General features: G+C 38.0%; 1 protein-coding gene across 1 annotated transcript; it reads right to left on the bottom strand.

Annotated features, from left to right (window-relative positions):
- Positions 1 to 4,078: 4,078 nt before the first annotated feature.
- Positions 4,079 to 20,623, bottom strand: LOC121381708 (E3 ubiquitin-protein ligase E3D-like). Its single transcript, XM_041511054.1, has 8 exons — positions 20,496 to 20,623; positions 14,503 to 14,829; positions 11,665 to 11,939; positions 10,760 to 10,859; positions 8,675 to 8,804; positions 7,308 to 7,444; positions 5,952 to 6,117; positions 4,079 to 4,165 (listed from the first exon to the last, which is right to left on the bottom strand). The coding sequence occupies exons 1-8, from the start codon at positions 20,621 to 20,623 to the stop codon at positions 4,142 to 4,144; spliced, it is 1,287 nt and encodes a 428-aa protein (XP_041366988.1). The 3' UTR covers positions 4,079 to 4,141.
- Between the last annotated feature and the right edge of the window lie 417 nt (positions 20,624 to 21,040).

Here is a 21,040-nt window from a genome sequence, read left to right as displayed (position 1 = left end):
TTGCCGGACACACCATCGGTGAAGACAAAGCCATCTGACGTTGTAAGCCGCAGTAGTAGATGATCTGTGCGCTTTCAAAATGGCCGCCGTAGACTGTGAAGAAAAACCTTTCTTCCTCAAACTCTTGGAGATACAGTCCACGCGTGCAGTTGGACAACTGCGGATGTGGATGGTATAGTCTTGACGTGGGATGCAGCAACAGATGATCCCAGTCTGGCAGCGATAAAGGATGTGGATCGGCAAGACGTATTAGATCTGGATACCACATCCTGGATGGCCACATCGGAGCAATGAGTAACAGGCGACAATGGTACAGCTGAAACCTCTGAAGCACCCTTGGAAGGAGGATTGGTGGAGGAAAAGCGTATGCGTCCATCTGTTCCCAGCTTATGGCCAATGCGTCGAGATCCAGAGCTTCGGGATCCGGCACCGGAGACACGTAAACCCTCAGCTGATGCTTGAATCGTGTGGCGAAAGGATCGATGTTTGATGTGCAAAGTCTGTCGCACATCCATCGAAACGCTTCGGGATGGAGCATCCATTCCGTCGGATGTGGAGACAACGGCCGAGACAGTGTGTCGACTAGTACATTGGAAACCCCTGGAATATGGCGAGCCCGAAGTTACAACGGAATCTCGTCAACCAGCCTGTAGAGACGATAAGTCAACTGCAGCAGACTGCTGGAGTGGGTTCTGCCCCGATGGTTGATATAAGCCACTGCGGTGGTACTGTCTGTGGCTACTATGAGAGAGGCGCCTGACGGCATCTCTCGCCAATGAAGGATGACGTAACTGCCAACATCTTCAACAGGTTGATGTGTAGATCGGCTTCATCTGTAAACCACAGCCACCAACAGGGACTGGACTGCAAGGCGACTGGTAACCGGATCAGCAAATCTGCGTTATTATACTGAATGCATGGATTCAGAAACAAACTGGATACCGCGACCTCTAAGCGTCAAATGTTGCGGCAACGTCAAAATTACTCTTGCAATGATACATCATGAAACAGTAATAGAGTGATTCAGGAATCAAGACATCGGAAACAGCGACCCCGTGATACAGGCAAGAGCCAAGACAGCGTAGCAACTCGCTACGCTACATGCCCGATATACCTGGAAGTGAAGCAACGCAAAACAGCAACCAGCTAAAATCCACGGTCGTCACACCACCCGGTGCGAAACAGCAGCAGAGACCATCTAGACAGCATCGGTCACGAACTCTGGCGGTAACAACAGTGAACATCAGTGAGTTGATAAGCCGCAATGATCCCTGTACCACGCGATGGCAACTGGATAACTTCCGGAACCAGCGGAAGTAGCGACTGTCTTGCATCGCCACCGGATATAGAGAACGATCTGCCGAATGTCGCTGAACCTTCCTCGAACATCGGTGCACGGGATCTCAACACAAGTGACCGGACCAGTAGACTGTCTTCGTCACCAACCCGGAACGCTTGTAACGTCGAACCCCTTCACGGCAAAGAGACATATGTAGACCACAGGTCTGCCAAGATTACCGGCTTGTGCTGAAAGTCGAGAATGGATCGCTTCAGGCAAGTCGGTTGACGATAGTGTGCAATCGTAGTGCACATTGACGTCACGGAAGATATAAGGTAGACCAACATCAAAGTCGACGGCTGGAACAAGGCATATCCTCTGGCATCCTGCACATGAGGAGTTATGGTCGCCATGTACATGTACGCTGAACTGGAGCCATTGACAGGACGTGCCAATCTGTAAGTTCCAGGAAGACATCTGGCCCCGCCGGAAACAGCGTCATCCAAATCCAGCGCCACACCGTTGAAGGATAGATCGAAGACGGGAGACAATCAGTCACAGCCATGTGGGTCACTGCGTCCGGATCTTCTATAACGGAAGGTGCCGACGCATCATCTGGAAAATCAGTCAGTACCCTGGCACAGGCACTTCGATCCAATGTACTGGCTGCAATCGGAAACACGGACCGTGGACGGTCCCGTCAGGAGCCGGTGTAAACCCTGAACGCCGAATCTGCTGCCGACTGGTGTGGACTCTTCTTTCGTCTGGTCCCGCCGGAAACAGCGTCATCCAAAGCCGGCGCCACACTGTTGAAGGATAGGTTGAAGACGGGAGACAATCAGTCACAGCCATGTGGGTCACTGCGTCCGGATCTTCTATAACGGAAGGTGCCGACGCATCATCTGGAAATCAGTCAGTAACCTGGCACAGGCACTTCGATCCAATGTACTGGCTGCAATCGGAAACACGGATTGTGGACGGTCCCGCCAGGAGCCGGTGTAACCCTGGACGCTGCACCACTTCGATCGATCACGGGACCACTTCGATCGATCACGGGATGAGGGTACCGAACGGTGAGCCGATGACGCAGCAATCTTCCAGTTCGTTACAGGGCTCCGTCTGCTTGCTGGAACAACGATCCGCAAGGGCCGGTTACTGGTAGCCGTGTAAACCGACGGGGGCCTGTGGCAGCCAACGATCGAATGCCGACATCTGCCGGTGGAACCTCCGTGGCGATCATCGAAACCGGACCCTTCTTGGCTGAAACAGGTGGATGGGCCAGCGGTGGTAGCATATCAGATATGACAGCCAGACAATCCCTCAGTGACAGGTGGTCCGCCGCATCCAGATCTTCCAGCACCGCAAGAACCGATACATCATCAGAAAGTCACGTAGCACCCGTGAACAAGCCAGTCGCTCTGGGAGCCATACAGGTCATGTGGAACGGCTACGGTCCCGGCTCCGATGCGCCGAAGAGGACTTCCCCGCCGAAGATCGGTGAGCCTTGGAATCCGTGGAGCGTCTATCTGAATGAACCGGCTTCTTAGAGGGCTGCGTAGAGACCGCAGGCCTGTCATCCGAAGTCTTAGGTATCGGTGGAGCTGAAGAAGCCGCACCCCCTGAAGAGGGGACTGGAACCGGACCTGACCCCGAACCCGCCGGTTTGGGTAAGGTCGCCATTGACGCCATTGTTTCTTCCAGCATGGTCGGTAGAATTGAACGTAACACTTCCGCCACGGAGTCAGCAATCGAAGGCGAAGATTCCACCTTCTTGTTCCTCGAAGATTCCACCTTCTTGGTCCTCGCTGACACCACCTTCAGGTAAGCCGCGAACTCGACATCAGACAAGCCCGCACAAAGGTCGCATCTAGAAGTGAGGCCACACGAACACGACAACCTGGACATAAGTCGTGTGGGTCGCCGCCGGCACTAACTTCTTGCAGCGTAACACGCTCGAACTAGTCGCCTGAACATTATCAGATATGATAATAGTAATTTTTCAATCTGTGAAAAGAAAGAAAAACCAACCATAACACAAATACAAAGTCGGTAAATAAAGACGCCATTTTGCAAATGGCGTCCGACACGACAACCGGCGATATAACAACATTTCATGTAATTAACACTTGGCAAGTCAAGCGAAATACGCGAAAGACATACGAAAGCTAACGAAAATTAAGGTGAAAAACATTTCACCCAAACACAAAGCCAGTCAACACAGACGCCATTTTGCAAATGGCGTCCGACACGACAACCGGCAATATAAACAACATTTCATGTAATTAAACGCTTGGAAAGTCAAGCGAAATACGCGAAAAGAACATACGAAAGCTAATGAAAACGAAGGTGAAAAACATTTCACCCAAACACGAATACAAAACCAAAGGTCTTATAAAAAAAGTTGACTCCAAACAGAGCCAAGCAAAAGGACGTCCAGACCCTTTAGCGAAGAGAAAAAGAAGGAAGTTACAGTCATGTGACCGGAACTAGAGAGCAGTATGCAGTAGAAGAATTTAGGCCATCCCATTGCTGTTGGGATGTTCGGACCAGACCACTTGCGTGGGGGGGAGGTGCACTTGTTTGAGGACAGGTAATGTCTATAGAAATTGGTGGTGTTGTGGACTTGTAGGTACTGTTTGCATCCCAGTATCGGCTCCCAACCAGAGTGAGTTTAATGACTCAATGGGTAAGGCTACTACACCGACTTCTCTACAGCTCACTAACTAGTAACCCAGGACAACATGCATGAACCTTAATTGGATAGAAGCCAAAATATAAGAATAAATGAAAATAGTGAAATGAAATTTATATGTTTATTAACAGAGGATGCATCACAAAGTTTGGCACAAATGCGGGTTGACATCATTTCTTCTGCAGGTAAGTCACCTGAAAGGAAAGAAGTTGAATTAGACTGGAGACCATATAATCAGATGTATGTGAAATGAGACAAAAAACATCCCTTGCTGCTGTTCGGGAAGGTGAGTAGCCTATGTTTAGAGCTAAGGGTCATTTTCATGTAAAAATTTGGTTAATTCCATTTCTGATTTTCGAGAATGTTACTGTTTACCTTTTTCCAATAGGTTACAATCAGTGTCAAATCATCTACAATGGTAACCTTATTACAAATAGTATGAAATTCTTTGGTATTGATTTAGAGGTCATTAGAGATGGACAGCGTACTCTCTTTCATGTTTAGGCTACTCCATAAAATGAAAGAAAATCAGTTTTAAAATGAAAGAAAAGCTGATTTTAATATCCCAAAATGCAAAAAGCTTCAAGAGCATGCCCTCTGTGCCACTAAGTATGTAATTGTCATTACATATTTGTTAGGACCCATCATTCCAAATTCCGACAGATAAAAGCGAATATGTAAACTAATCAACAACATCTTCCATTAAAGCTCTTTAAGTATCGTTGGTATGGTGGCAGGATTAGCTCTGACACTCGCCAAATTCGCCAATTGCAAATTTTAAAAACAAATGGCGAATTTTATTATAATCTGGCAAAAAAATTACATGTAATAATTGATATTTTGTTAGAAAATAACTCAGTTTCTGCTATTATTTAATATTTACAGATAATTTGGTGAAATTGTTTGCTCACCCAAAGCTAGCCCTGTATGGTGGAAGTTTCTTGGTGCTGTGCTTGACAACACTGGTAAATTTTAAACATCAGGTGTTAAAGAGCGCTAAAAACTAATGTGGAAGTAGAACTGTGAGTATTGTAAAAGCAATACATGTTCCCTACTGGGCCTAATTTCCACTTCATTTCCACTTATTTCAGTGCTTATATTCAATTGAGCTTGAAACACACTTTCCTGGGCCCACACATCAGCTATCTGGGCTGTCTGTCAAGGACAGTGGGTTATTTGTTAGTGGTTAGTGAGCGAGAAGAGGGTGGTGGTCCTACACGTACCCACTAAGTTGTTAAAACTCGCTCTGAGTGGGAGCCAGTACCGGGCCTACAAACCCTGTACCTACCGGCCTTATGTCCAATAGCGTAACCACGACACCACCAAGGCCGGTGGGCCTAATTAATTTTCATATCTCCCTCCTAAGTGCAAGGACCATAACTCTGTCAAAAGGATAAATCACCATGAAAGTAAAGTTTGATCAATAACTGTACATAATAAGGAAGGAACTGTTTTATTTAATGACGCACTCAACACATTTTATTTACGGTTATATGGCATCAGACTTATGGTTAAGGACCACACAGATATAGAGAGAGAGAGGAAACCCACTGTCACCACTTCATGGGCTACTCTTTTTGATTAGTAGTAAGGGATCTTTTAAATGCACCATCCCACAGACAGGATAGTACATACCACAGCCTTTGTTACACCAGTCGTAATGCACTGGCTGGAATGAGAAATAACCCAATGGGGCCACCGACGGGGATCGATCCTAAACCAATCACACATCAAGCAAGCTCTTTACCACTGGGCCACGTCCTGCCCTTGCTGTACATAATAAAGCTATACACCAAATTTCAGCTCACAATCTTGAGGCACTGCAAACAAAAAATTCCCCAAAAATATATGTGGGACAGATTGACAATTTCAGGACAAACCATATGAGGGATAGATGGATAGACAGATGGACAGACCTACGTATAAAACCTATGGTCCCCTCTGGTTGGCCTTATTAGGGACTAAAAAACCGAAACTTACATTAAAGCCGTTTAAGCGTCGTTGATATGGAGGAAGTTTCTTGGTGTTGTTCATAAGCAGAGTGACCAGTTTTAAACACAGAGGGTGTGGTAGAGTGACGCCATGTACTGTGTTGTCCTTCTGCCACGTCTCAAACAGGTCAGCACCTGGGGGTGGGGTGCTGTTGCTGAAAACATTTATTCATTAATAAAATACATTCAGTCAGAATATTAAGCTTAATCACAACAAATTTCACACTGCTCAACAGGCACAGAATTGGCAAATAAGAGGGCAAGGTTATTTATTTGGTTTTGACTGATGGATACTTTTTTAGGGCATTATATCGTCAAAAGGCAGAGCAACAAGGCAACCTTCAATAAGTGTATTAATACAGTGTATAACACAACAGCGCCTCTTCAAAATAAATAAGTGTGAACAGTTTTATGTTTTTTTGTAATAAAACAACTTTCAGGAGTCACATTTGTGCATGCTGACCAATTACTAAGATGCAAAACAAGGATCTGTTTAATTTTCAGGACATTGAAGCATATGACTAGTGCACTCATGCAAATTGCTGCCATTAAATTCAAGCCCTGGCTCAAGCACATTTTCCAGGGAAGCACGTCTTTACTCCCCACCCCCCATAAACTTTGCTCGCCACAGTCTAGACCCTCCCCTCTGCTAAAATGTCTGCACATGTACCTGTTAATACATTAGCAGAGTTCATACAATAACACAGTTTATCCAGTAGTAGTTTATACAAGAACAGATTCCAAGTTAATACAATAACGCTGATACAAGACTGGTAGTTAAGTTCATATAACAATTATGTTATACAATAACCTACCGTAATTCATAAAATAAACAGTGGCATAGGAAGGTGCCAAAGAGTGGGGGGCACTCTTTTATATTTACTCACTTTTACACTATTATAAAGCAAATATAAAGCAAAATATCTGAAAAGTCGGGGGGCTAGTGACCCCCTTGACCCCCCCCCCCCCCCCCCCCCCCCACTTCTTACGCCAATGACAAAAGAGTTACAGTAACAGTACAGTAACAAGATTCTATACAATAACAAGAGTTCAGGTTCATACAAAAAAGATAGTTCATACAATACTTAATTGATACCGACTTGATAGAATAAAGACACACATGGTATAGTAATGGACTTTATGAAGTACACTTTTTGGACAGTGATAAAGGCTCATAGGAATATTTGAAGTGGGGTTGGGGGGTGGACACAATCTTTAGTCTGGGGTTCTAGTCTCTAGTGGGGGCACGACAGACTTTTATCATCATTTATTTAGAGTGGGACAAAAAACTATTATACTTTCAAACTGGGTAAACGGCTAAAGCCCACACTACACAATGCAATACCTTGTGACACTAGTATGAACCACAGCTCTGTATAACATCTTGATGGCTCTCTGACCTTGAACCTTGAGTTTCTGCGGTACGCTGGGAAGAAGACCTTCAGCAATATAGAGTAACTGGTCCTGATCCAACAACCAAATCTACAGCACAAATCAAATCACCACTGTTACGAAATGTTCAGTGTTTTGTACACACACAACAGAGACAGATTCTATTAAATTTATATCAGTGATGTTTTACCATTTAAAATAAAATCCAAAATGATCAGTAAAAAGCTGAAAATTCTATATTATATTTATACAAATGTAATTTTTCAGTGTCAAAATAAAAAGCTTTACACTAATTTTTATACCTTACTCTTCTTTGGTTACTGGACAAAAAAATATAATGGTTGACAATCACACCAATTGGGTTGTTTAACCAAGAACCCAGACACGGATCCAGGGGGTTTGAGAGGGTCTGGATGCACACACCGACCGCTCACAATGAAAAACAAATTTTTCACTTATTTTAAAATGCATTCACTGCTAATATACAACCTCCATTTAAGTAGTTGTATCGCATGTAGACACCCACACCCGTAATTGGTCAGTTTTGTGATTTTAGATGGGAAAGTCTACTTAATCAAGGGTTTTACAGAATTACTTACAATAATAAAGCAAGACGGCTGATCGATTGCGATTAGAGGGGTGTCCGTGCGGTTAACACACAATACCCTGTGATCTTAATAAAAGAGGCATGTCTTTTTAGCATGTCTAGACACAGTGTCTGGGGACCGTCTAAATATACACCTGCCAATCAGAAACCACAGGTACAGGCCACGGAAAGAAACGACCAATTAACTAAGAAAACACTCCCGATTATTATTTCAGTACGTGGGTTAATTTATGTACAAACCATAATACAGTTATTTCAACACTTTGACAATGGTGGTTTATTTTGTATTAAATATAATATATAATTGTTGCTGGCTTACTGGGATGACTATTATTACAGAATATTGCGATGCATCCGCAAAAATCGGGTATGTTTTGTTTCTTCAGTTCGAAGACTAATTCCTGACTTGACACGTTAGGTATTACATAATCACCAGCTAGCCAGAGGGCGTATTCACTGGGATGGTACAAAATGGCTGCGCCCATTATATATAATAGCCATCACATTTAACAGTTTTATTAATTAACTATACGATTATACTTGTTGATATTAAGCATAATGTGCATTATATATCGTTGAATATGCATACCAGGTCAAATGCCTTGACTGTCCCCCCTTTAAGGCCTAGAAAATGGCATTTGTATATTCCATCACTTAATTTTCCTTGCTTTCCTTGACACATACGAACCCCATACTGGATGTGTACAACTTACCAACACAGTCAAACTCCGGTCATGTTCCCGGACCGCCGTGGAGTTGACGATGAATCTAAAACTTGTGTATAATCTACTTTGTTCTTGTATTAGTTGAGACAGAAACAATTCCAGTGAGACTTCAGGAGGCCTGCGTAAACAAAAACATACATTATCTATTAAAAGCCATCATACGGTTCTATAAGGTAAACGAAAAGAATGTTTGATGGCACCCCAGCACATTGCTCAATTACCTGGTAGGTGTTGACATGAGGTAATAGATTAGTCTAAGTAAGACTTGGTCTGATAATAATGGGAAAGTTGTCACTGCCACATAAGCTGGTATTATCTGTTGACTGTGTGCCTTGTGTTTATACATAACGAAAGTGTTAGAGTGTACTTGCAGGGAACATTTTGTTTAGTATCGTGTTGCGATTCGCTACACAAGTTTCAGAGATTGATACACAATTGTAAAACATTAAACAATAATTGCTAATCAATTTTGAATTGACTAAATATCACTAATCAAGATTTTGAAAGCTAAATGTTCCCTGACTTAGTGTTAAAAAGTTCCAATATTAACAAACAAGCAGCTGTACGGTTCTTTGTCTATATGTGACACAACAGATAATTGGTTTGATTATTTTTAAGTTCATTCATTACGTCAGACAAGTTTGCATGTTAGTTCCAATTACACGTGTTAATCGCAGAACCTGACACCTCTGTCCAGAATACAGCTGTATCTTGGATAAGAGTGTCAGGTTTCTTCTTGTAGCATTTGTACTGGTAACCCTCGAAATAATTTAAAATTCAAATACATGTATTATTAATGCATAATAATAAAGCCCTTTTAAATAAATAATATAAATTACTATTTAAAGCTGTAATCTGTAAAATATTTATACATTTTATACAAATTAATACTATAACAGTTGTGCACTAAGGATATATATTATTGTCAAGTACTCATATAGGAGATTACATTATGTGTACTAAAGTACTGTCGGAAATAGAATAAAAATTATTTTTGTCGATTATTTCTTTCATATTAAACTGACAAGTAAATATTTTGTAAATATCCATTCAATGATACTTTACCTAATTTAGCATTACTTGTTTGGGCTCTCATTGATGTACAAGGTGGTGTTTACTCTTGAAATTAAACTAAAGATGTCAGTAAACAAGAGATTTGTGACCTTTATTGGAACAGACTATAAAACAGTTTGATCGATATGTGTCAATTTCATTTACCCTTAAACAAACTTTTAATTTAAAACTGCAAGTTAACTGATTATTTTGAATTGCAGCATAAATTAATAATTATGACAAGCATATTTATTGGATATAAATTCAATATAAGAACATTTGAAATATTACACAATCTTGCAACAATTTAAAGGTGCTATATAATGCGAGCTGTGATAAAAGATTCTCCAATAAAAATGTATTTTCTACCAGTAGATAAAATTATTTCCTATAATCATTTATGGGCATATTGTTAAAGGTGTCTTCTTTAAATGTTAAATCAAAATTTTATTTAAAAAATAAAATAAAAAATGATTTGCAATAGCTGTCACTGGGCAACATTGAAATAGCACCATTAATACCGGTATAATGGATCACTCATAATGGCTCTTGACAGTTTTGCTCAAAAGTTACTTGTAAAAGACTACAAATATTTTGTTTTGGAGAAGGATAGGGGCAAATCATCATCAGAAACAGGCCCTCACATATTGTAACAGCAATGAAATTGACACGTTGACCAAAATTTGTTATAATCTGTTCCAATAAAGTGCACAAATCACCTGTTTACTGACATTTTTCTTTTAATTTCAAGAGTAAACACCACCTTGAACATCAATGAGAGCCAAAACAAGTAAATGCTAAATTAGGTAGACTATCATTAAATAGATATTTACAAAATATTTCCTTGTCAGTTTAATAATAATCAACGGAAATCATTTTTATTCTATTTCCGACAGTACTATAATGCTACTACTCAAAGATAAAAACTGTTTGTATAAAAAATATGTTTGTATTCTGCATTAGTAAAAAATATTATACAATGGGAAGAGACTGCACCTTCAAGAAGTGCTCAGTGCATACCGTGGCTGCTCGAAGACACTTTCCTCAGACTCTGTGGTAAAGCTGAGGGCGTGAAGATACAGCTGACAAGCCTTGTGTGGAACACTCAGAGCAGCAGCATCTGAAGAGAAAACCTAGTCTTCATATTAATGTTACCAAAGATAATCAACAAAGAATTTATTTTTATCGCACATTCCAGACAGGCAAAGACTATTTAGAACAATCACTGATAAGATGATCTACATCCTCAAAAATCTGGCCTTTAGCTCCAAACTGACATACAGGGTTATTTTAAAAACATGATAAATAATATTAATAATAGCACATACTTCAGGGGTTTTGCCAAAGGGTACGGAGGATAAAAGTATGTACCCTGAAATCTTGGGACATTAATGGATATACATGTAAATATTTTTTGGTAACATTTAGGTAGTTTATAGTAAGAGAACTGAAGTTTTAAATTCTTTTTAAAGTTCATGAAATGCAGTGTCATTTTCAAAATATTTCTAAACAATAATCACCTAGTCTGGGCACTTATGGTCTGTTTTGTTTTTATTACGTACCCTCAAACGATTTTCTGCCAGAAAACCTATCCATGTATAGTACTAAAATGGGACTAACTAACACTGACATTCAATTCCATGCATGTCTGTAGGGCCTATACATGGACTAAAGGTTAGGATATTCAGTATTTGCAACCTTATAAATTAATAGCAACAATTAATTATTGTTTGTTCCAGGTGAGCTGAAAATTTCATCAAATTGTCTACTAAACTTCAAATGTTGCAGAAATACAGTTATCTTTGAACAAAATAATAATTATAAATATGAAATTATTTCACCATATTAAAACAAAAGCCAACAGCGTACAAAATTTGAAATTTGCGAATCTGGCGAGTGACAATTAACAGTTTAGTGAAACCAACCATTTTCTTTATTCTGGTTTGACATTGTAACACCTAGAAAACTTCCACATCTGGCACACTGGAGGACAGGGTTATCTTTCCTTTCCTGCACAGCGCCATCTGCCACATGCGAGGCACTGACCAGAATGTAGGTATTACTGACAAGACAGTCACTTTTCTTAGGCCAAACAGATGTAGGGCGTGGCTTAGGTGTGTCTCCATGACAATGGCAGAACCAGAAGTCTGCAAAGTCAGACCAATTCTCTGATGGTAGAGGAAGAACACGTTCAAAAATACTGAAAAGAAATTAAATATTATTTACAATTTATCTATGCCTGTGAAAAAAATACAAAACATTAAAAAAAACCTGAAGAAATTAGATATTATTTAATAATAGAGCTGTGAAAAAAATACAGTACATTAAAAAAAACCTAAAGAAATTAGATATTATTTAATAATATCTAATTTCTTTAGTTTTTTTAATGTGTTGTATTTTTTTCATATGAATATGAAAAAAAAAAATGTAAAGTGCTAATGATTACAGCTACATTTATAAGACAGAATTTAATTTTTATATCAGAAACTTATTTGATACTCTCCGATACTGAATAATCTTGATTCCACCCCTTTTACCCCTTAGACGCAGGGGTTATCCTCGTTTGAATATGATGTGCACTTCACTGGGATTGTGAGGTGCTTTTCCATCGGTTTCCTCGCCATATTTTTCTTTTAATGACAACATTCCAGTAATACTAATACAGAGAAATACTTTTGTATTGTTCTGTACTGATATTTAAAAAACAGACCATGAACAATGTCTGGTTTTGAGACAAAGAGTCCAGTTTTAAAGGGTTTCATTGTTCTACACGTATGTATCTTAAAAACCAGTTGTAATGTGAGGGGCTGCCAAACAGCTAAAATGGTGACATATTTACTGTTTGCCTAATTAATAAAGAAATATGTTCACAAACTTTAACTTTAAATTGCATTTGACAATCTGGTGAATGATAGCTGAAACCGTGATAATCAATATAAGGGCTGTTTAAAAAAAGATATATTATTATATATACAGTCGACCTTCGATAACTCAAACTTCGATCTTTCGTAAACGTCGATCTCTCGAAGTGAAAAGGCAGTCCCGGCCGAACTGCTACACAAACTAGTAATAACAGACTTCGAACACTCAAACTTCGAACATTCAAAAAACTCTATCTCTCAAAGTAATTTTGTGGTCCCACCATAAAAAAATAAGGGATATTGCACTTCCAAAACTCGAAGTTTGTGGAGTGACTGAGCCTTTTAACTGTACCGGTAATACTTTAAAGAAAAATGAATTGTCACCCAAGCCAAGCGTGAGTGTCCCGACTGGTCTCGGCTATCGATGATACACACGGTAATTACAGAATAATAGATCGCGGACTATGCGGAACGAAATGATCTTACATGCCTGCATTGGGTTGTCGGTGTTTGTACACGGCAGCGGGCCTCATTACACAAAGTACGGATAGTCTTGTAATCTTCAAAGAACTGTTGTAATAACAATTAACGCTGTTTGTTTGCAGAACCGTGAACATTCGGAAGAAATGCTGCTCAATCTGTGCAAGATTACAGACACAGTAATGAAAGACGATTTTTTAAGCTAGTGTGCCAAACAATCTCTAATTACAAAAAATTTCGAATAGTTCTGCTCTTTGTACTTTGTGATTTGAGAGATATAAATTATTTTGTACTGTTGTGAATGTTTTATATGTAAAAAAAGGTACATAACCAAGTGCTATTTGGCATACAGCGTTTTGATTTGTTATGTTATGTCTCGCTATGTTAGTGAGGGTTTTTAAAATGATTTTTGTGATTTATAATAATTTTGCTATTTATATTGTGTATTTTTTATTTGGTAAACAAACGTACTTAGTGCTAATCGACATTCAATATTTTAATTTATTACAACGTTACGCTCCGCCTTGGTTTGACATTTGAAAAATATATCAACTTTAATTTATCGCTTACTTCCGATTATATGTAAGTACGTGCTTTCAGGGGTTTTTTTCAGGGTTTTTTACTTTACTGTCAGTTAATACAATAAAAGTACATAGAGATGTACGTCAAATTGATCGGATTTATCTCGTTTCTGTTAATATTTACTTAGTTTTATCATATACACAGAAGAAATGTGCTAACGTCCGATATTAACGAAATGATAATACTGCAATGCAGTTTCACTTTGAGGTCTGCTGTACGAATTTCGAACACTCGAACTCCCTGAAACTCGAACTATTTCGTCGTCCCCTTCAACTTCGAGTTAACGAAGTTTGACTGTATATATATATGTATATGAGGGGGAGACAATCTTTTTAAATATACTTTATATCCATTTTCATTCTTTAATTTTTTTTATATATCCACAGGGCTTCTAGATTTTTGTTATAAAATCCACTAGCCATGGATTCAGTGATTTAAAACATTTACTAGCAATGATTAAAAATTCACTAGCCCTACTTTACTTTAAGTTTACTAAATAATATTAATAATAATCAAATATGTCGCCTAAAGAGGGAGATAGAGCTCAAAAACACTAACATTGTTATTTACAAAATAGACTTAATTGCAACATTTGACCAGAAATATTCACTAGCCATTGAGCATGGCAATAGTAGTTATTTACTTGCCCAACATTATATGTATCACTAGCCATGGGAGTGGGGCTACCGTAATCTAGAAGCCCTGTGTGACCCACTCCCTAAAGTAAAATATTATTTAAAAAGGGAAAAAGATGTGGCAGACAGACCAGGTATAAAAGAATGATTATGGTCCCTCCCCCAAACGTGCTCAATTTTGGAACAGTCCTAATTAACAAAGTACCCATGATGCTTGAACAGCCTCTGTCCACAACACGAGCAGAAACACCGACTCTGACACAGGTGAATTTTCTCAACCATCTCATTCTGGCCACTGACTTGAGACATAAAACAAGAATCAGTGTCTAGGAAGTCGTTCACCCCTGTAGTCTGTAATGTCATCTGCAGCTCATGACCTCCACACAACTTCAATCCTCGACAGGACAGAGGGCACAGCACCAAGCCATTCATCTCAAACTGAACAGAATTGCCTCCCTTCATAACTGTTATCACATTCTTTTCTGTAGTCACTGTAATATTTGATCCAGGAGTTGAAATGTTTCTTATGTTGCTAAAAAGAGAGAAAAAAGGTTTTTGTTTAACGACACCACGAGAGCACATTGATTAATTAATTATTGGCTATTGGATGTCAAACATTTGGTAATTATGACTCGTAGTGATCAGAGGAAACCCTCTACATTTTTCAAAATGCAGAAAGGGATCTTTTATATGCACTTTCCCACAGACAGGAAAGCACATACCACGGCCTTTGTCCAGTTGTGGTGCACTGCTTGAAACAAGAAAAAACCCAATCAGCTGAATGGATCCACTGAGGTGGTTCGATACTATGATGCAAGCACCTCAAACGAGCACTCAACCGACTGAGCTGATGTTACTGAATGACAAAACAACCATGATATAAGTATGTAAACTATAAGAATTTGTATAGGGACATTAAAAATTAATTAATGCAAAATATGGCATCTTTTATACCCCTCCACCATTCCATGTAACATTTTGTAATGATGAGATGGCCCCTCTCCTCTAAAATAGTGCAACACTTGTCACCACACTGTAGCTTTCCTTTCTCAGTCACTGTCACTTATTTTGAACAATATTATTGGAATTTCTGTTTGTATTTTTATTTCTTTGCTAATTGTAAAACAAAACAGCCATGGCTGGCTATATTTTACTTGATGAATAACAAACATTCTGAGAGTACTGCTAAAGCAATACATGTCACATAACAGGCCCAACTCATTGTTGTATCAAGGGCCATAATTATGTCACAAATGGTTAAATTGCCATAAAAGTCATGATAAAGCTACGGTATATAAAAACTTTCAGCTCAATATCTCAAGGCATTACAAAAAAAAGTTGGAAAAACAAATGTTTATATCTTCTAAGTTCAAAGGCCATAAGTGTCAAAAATAGGGTCAAACTTAATCTGTAACAGAACATAATAAAGCTACACACAAAATTCCAAATCAATATCACAAGGCACTGCAAAAGAAAGTCTGGAAAACTAATTTTCATATCTCCTAAGTTCAAGGGACATAAGTGTCAAAAATGTGTAAATCGCCATGAACTTTGTCAAACTTGATCTGCAACAGTATATGATGAAGCTACACACTCAATTTCAATTCATTATCTCAAGGCATTGTGGGAAAAAACCCATCTGGGAAATTATTTGTGCAACAGACAAACAGAGGACAGAGATGAAACCTATAGTCCCCTCCTGTTGGACTTTTAGGGGATTAAAGACGACACATTGTCTTGAAAACATTATGTAACTCTTGACAAACGCCCCCTCCCTCTCTCTAACACATTAGAAGCCTTTGGATTTCACAAAATGTCTGTTTCCAGTGGTGCACCTACATGTATTAATGCCGACAACGGTCACTTTTCACACCTTTGTTTTGGCTTCACGTATAATTACAACAGTAATTTTTTTATATGATCTATATTTCACAAATGGTACTTGTTATTTCTATTTCTTTCATCTTTTAAAACTTAAACTTAATATTTGTCCAGAATTATAATAAAATAAAAACATACAGACAGCGTTATCTGACATGGGTCAAGGTTAGTATTCAGACCACTTTTTATTTAATGTGGCAAAGCATTGTAATAATACTGTACAGCTAATTTTGAATTAGAATGACGTCAGCAGGCCTTGTAGAATTTTTATAAAATCCACTAGCCATGGGATCACTGATATAAAAAAGTGACTAGCCACTATTAAAAATTCACTAGCCCTACTTTACTATTAATACAATTTTACTAAATAATAATAATAGTTAGATGTGACCTAAAAACACTAACATTGGGGGATTGGGGTGGGGACAGGATATTCATATTTGCAAAATCAACGTAACTGCAACATTTGACCTTCTTTTTTTTTTCACTAGCCGTCAGGCATGGCAATAGTAATTATTTACTAGCCAGGGCTAGCCCTGGGTTGGTATTTTTGTTCGCCAAAAAATTCACCAATCTTCAATTTCTTTCGCCAATCTAAATATATATTCGCCAGTAACATATTGGCATTTCAGTCAAATTTTTTTTTTTTTTTAATCTTGTTCTTTGTGATAATATAGTATATGCTAAAATGTACTTATTATTCAGTTTACGTCTTGCAATTTAATAATGAAATGCTGACGATGTCTAGGGCTGGCTGTAGCCCAGTGGTAAAGCACTTGTATGATGTGCGGTCAGTCTAGGGTCGATCCCCGTCGATGGGCTCATTGAAGTCAGTGCATCACGAGTGTTATATCACAAAAGAGACAATTTTACTTTTTGTATGAATCAGAGAATGATATAAATTGCAGGGCACAATATTTCACGCGAACCACCGTTCTGTTCGCGTGTCGGTTACGCAAAATTAAATTTACGCGAACCGCAAATCGGTTACGTCGTGACCTGTAGACGTTCAGAAATTAAAACTTGCAGACTTCACGATTACAATAAGTTTATTCATGCAGACATACTACTAGTATTCCAACAAATGTTTTAGACTGATTTTTAGATACTTGATGTGCAGCAAACCAGTAGCCAAAGGTATATTGCAATGGTTGTAACTTGTGACCGAAGACTCAGTATAGAGTCGAGCCAAAAGTTTTAAAGAAATGTGCACGGATCGCTAAGGTGCCTAAATTATCTGCTGCTATTCTATCTCTAAAGGAATATATGTAGACATAATATTGGATTGCCTATAATTTTAGAAAGGTTGAAAACGGTTTTAATGTAAACAAAAATGCAAAAATGTCACAAAAGCTGAAAAATACTAACATCGCATAATGAGCTTTAAATAACAAACATTTGGAACGTCACTGTAGTATAGAAGTACCAGCGATAAAGTGAAAGTAGCATCACCACATAAAAATATTGGTGTCAAATTGTGGTCTTTCTTTTTATGTTTCTTATTATAAGATTTATGTTTATTAATCTAATCATGCAACAATGAGTAGCCTGTTTTATAGTTCAGAGGAACTGGACATTTGTTGCTTGGGTTTTTGGTGGGTGGGTTTGGTTTTTTTTCAGTCTGCTGTATACTAAATTTTACATATCAGTGACAAATGGTAGCCTTTATTTGTTATTTATAAAAGAAAATTATTAGTCTAATCATACACCAGGGAATGGGCATTTTTCCTCCAAATGTATCTATTTTGTTTCAGTACTGGGCTGATATTTAGTCATTTTACAATAGCGTTAACTTCCGCAAGCTGCACAGAGGTTATAGAATACGGTGGCCCGATGTCCGAGGACAGTGGTTTTTAGATTCGGGCAACTAAAAATTACTTTTTGCGATCCCGATGGCAAATGGTGAATAATAATAATAATAATAATAATAAATCTACAACGCTACGATCGTACAAAAACAAAAGAAACATCTACAAGTCACTTCTTTCGATTTGCAAGCATTAAAGAAACTGTATAAAATGTTTTTTGTATTTTGTTTTAACTTTATGTTTGAGCTAAAAATTCAACTTACTTTGAGGTAACCGATCAGGTAATCCACAGGTTACGCAAATATAATTCACGTAACCGAACAAATTGGTTACCTAGGTAAAAACCATGTGAACCGACTTCCGGTTACCTCAGATTTCGAAATATTGTCCCCTGAATTGTATGTTTCTCTGTAATTTGAAAGAATCAAGTGAATTTTGATCCAATATAAAATATATATGTTCCCAAAAAGATTCACCGGACTAAGATATACACTATACATATATTTTTGCACCAAAAGTGTGAAATGTAAGTACCGGTACATAATGTTTACATATTTAATAGCCTAACAACTTATATCATTCAGTATCTGAGCTTTCGAGATGTGTGTGCAAAATGCTGGAATAAATGAGGTCCAGAACAGAACCCAATGCCCTTTTGTTTTTATTACAATTTTTTTTAAATATGATGAGACATCAAAATAATTTGAAAATGACAAAAGACGTTTATAAATGTCCAATTATGGAGACGTTCAACAATTACATAATGTAAGATCTGACTTTTTTGTAACCCTGCCTGCGTTATGTTTTGTAATGATGACAATAATCACCCCTCTAAAGTTCTTTAACAATTGTTTCCCACACACTTCCTTCTTTCCCTGTCACTGGCATTAATTTTACCAACATTATAAATTTATAAACATTAGATTTTCTGTTCTTATTTTGGTTATCTTTTTTTTTATCTGCTTTATATAAAGATAAAAAACTCAATAGTCCCACCAGAGACTGTGCTACCCCCTCCAGATATCGTTCCAATGCCACAGGCCTGTAGGCATGTATCTTTAATCTCTTTCGTAATAGATGTATTATTGTATATATAATAGAAAAATCATATTTTAAAGAAACAAAATGGCCAGACTGGCTGTTTTATTTTATGATTTTTTTTTTAATAAAAGTGCATAACTCTTGACCATACCCTATGCCATGATCTCGTTTTGTAACTACCCTCCTAACTTCCCAGTATGATTTATAACTGAATACAATTCATAATTAGTATGGTGTCCAACTCAAGGTTATAGCCAGTCACCCAACATAAAGACAAAGGAAAAGTCTTTATGCTATTGCTATCAAAACACTGGCATGTGACAGTCTTTCACAAGTGGATATAGCACAAATGAATTATAATTTTGCCATTTAATATGTTTGAAATATAATCTTTAAAAGTAGAAAGTTTTAACTAATAATGATTGTATATAAGTGAGAAACAATATGTATTCCTTACCAACGCACCCACTTCGTGGAAATGAACTCAACCATGTGACCTAGGTTTAGAGCATTAACCGGTATGACAAAACATGACTAATAAAAAGTAATCGATAGTAATCAAACATTTAGTATTAACAATGCAACATGTCTTAAAAAGTATTTCATTTTATGTTTTAGCTTTATAACAAGCAGCTGACTGTATGCTGCTGAATAGTAGACTGGCCACGTGGACATGCAAATAATGCTTATTCACACTGCAAGGTGGATCAACTGAACAAAACTGGTTGAACATGTTTGGTTCTAAAAATCGAGATGGAAACAAATCTTTCGCAAATTTTTTCGCCAAACCGAAAATTATTTCGCAAATTTCTTTTATTTTTCGCAACTGGCGACTTTGGCAAACGACAGCGCGAGCCCTGCTAGCCCAACATTGAATATCACTAGCCATCCGAGTGGGGCTACCATAATCTAGAAGCCCTGGTCAGTATTCCAATGACTTCACTTTACATCTCCTTATAATACTAATACTAATAGCATTAAACTGGGTACATTGCATTTCCATTTTAAAAGTGCTCGAAAAATTCCAATGCAAAAGGAAAAGCGAATGGGTTTGAAAAAAAATTCTTAGAATTAAAAAATTGTACCTTTTATGAAATATGGATTTCAAGTGAAATTATGGTAAGATATGCTATATTTATTGTGTACAAAGCCAAAACAAGGGTGTGAAGAGTGAATGTAATTGACCTTAAAATTTAAATGCCATGTTAGAACCATTACCAAGGGATTATTTATATGCACTTTCTCACAGACAGGACAGCACACTTCATGGTCTTTGACATATCAGTCATGGGGCACTGGTTAGGAGGGTGAAAAACAATCGATCGAATTAACCTGAGTCGACTTTTAAAGTTTAACAGTAACTTGAGTAAGGAAATAAAAACGATAACATGCAACTGCGATATTACAACCTGAAAGGGTATTATACCTATAAAACAAGGAACATATTTAAGTGAATCACAAAATATACCTTTTAGAAAAGTCTAGATATATGTTCACTACTGATAACATAGGTTTGTATTCTGCATGAAGTCGGACAACTTCAGATGAAGGGAACTGGTTGGTGCATGTTGCCGACAACGAACCTATACCGGCCATTCTTCTTTGGTTTTGTTTAATTTTCTTCCATTTGATTTGTGCTCCGACGTAGAATAATAATAATATAATAATAGATTTTTATTTCAGATCAGAGATCCATAGAACATATATAAACATCACATACAAAACTGATTACATAATATACAACAGCATGTGTCAGCGATTTACACATACAGATTTGACGTACACAGTTGTACACCGCAGGTGGGAAAGTAGGTCGTTTGAAGTTGTTTCGATTCTGCTCTTCAGCGAATATGCTGTTGAGCGAAGTAAAGCGCCACAGCAGGGCATAATTACTAAACTGATCTGAAGCACAATTTTAGTTTAAAATGTTTCGACTGATAAAAGGTATATAGTATGCTACTTGTTTTAGATGTCAGCAATTTCACATCATTTAAAATAAGCACTCTTCCAGTT

Source organism: Gigantopelta aegis, chromosome 9 (assembly GCF_016097555.1).
Source record: "Gigantopelta aegis isolate Gae_Host chromosome 9, Gae_host_genome, whole genome shotgun sequence".
In the NCBI taxonomy this organism is placed as follows: Eukaryota; Metazoa; Mollusca; class Gastropoda; order Neomphalida; family Peltospiridae; genus Gigantopelta; species Gigantopelta aegis.
This window is presented reverse-complemented; position numbering and strand designations above follow the sequence as displayed.

Coding starts and splice junctions, on each gene's coding strand:
- LOC121381708 (XM_041511054.1), bottom strand. CDS start 20,623: ATGGCCGGTATAGGTTCGTTGTCGGCAACATGCACCAACCAGTTCCCT. Junction 7,445..8,674: donor ACCGGAGTTTGACTGTGTTG/GTAAGTTGTACA, acceptor TTTGTGCTGTAG/ATTTGGTTGTTGGATCAGGA. Junction 6,118..7,307: donor GTTCATACTAGTGTCACAAG/GTATTGCATTGT, acceptor AAATGTTTTCAG/CAACAGCACCCCACCCCCAG.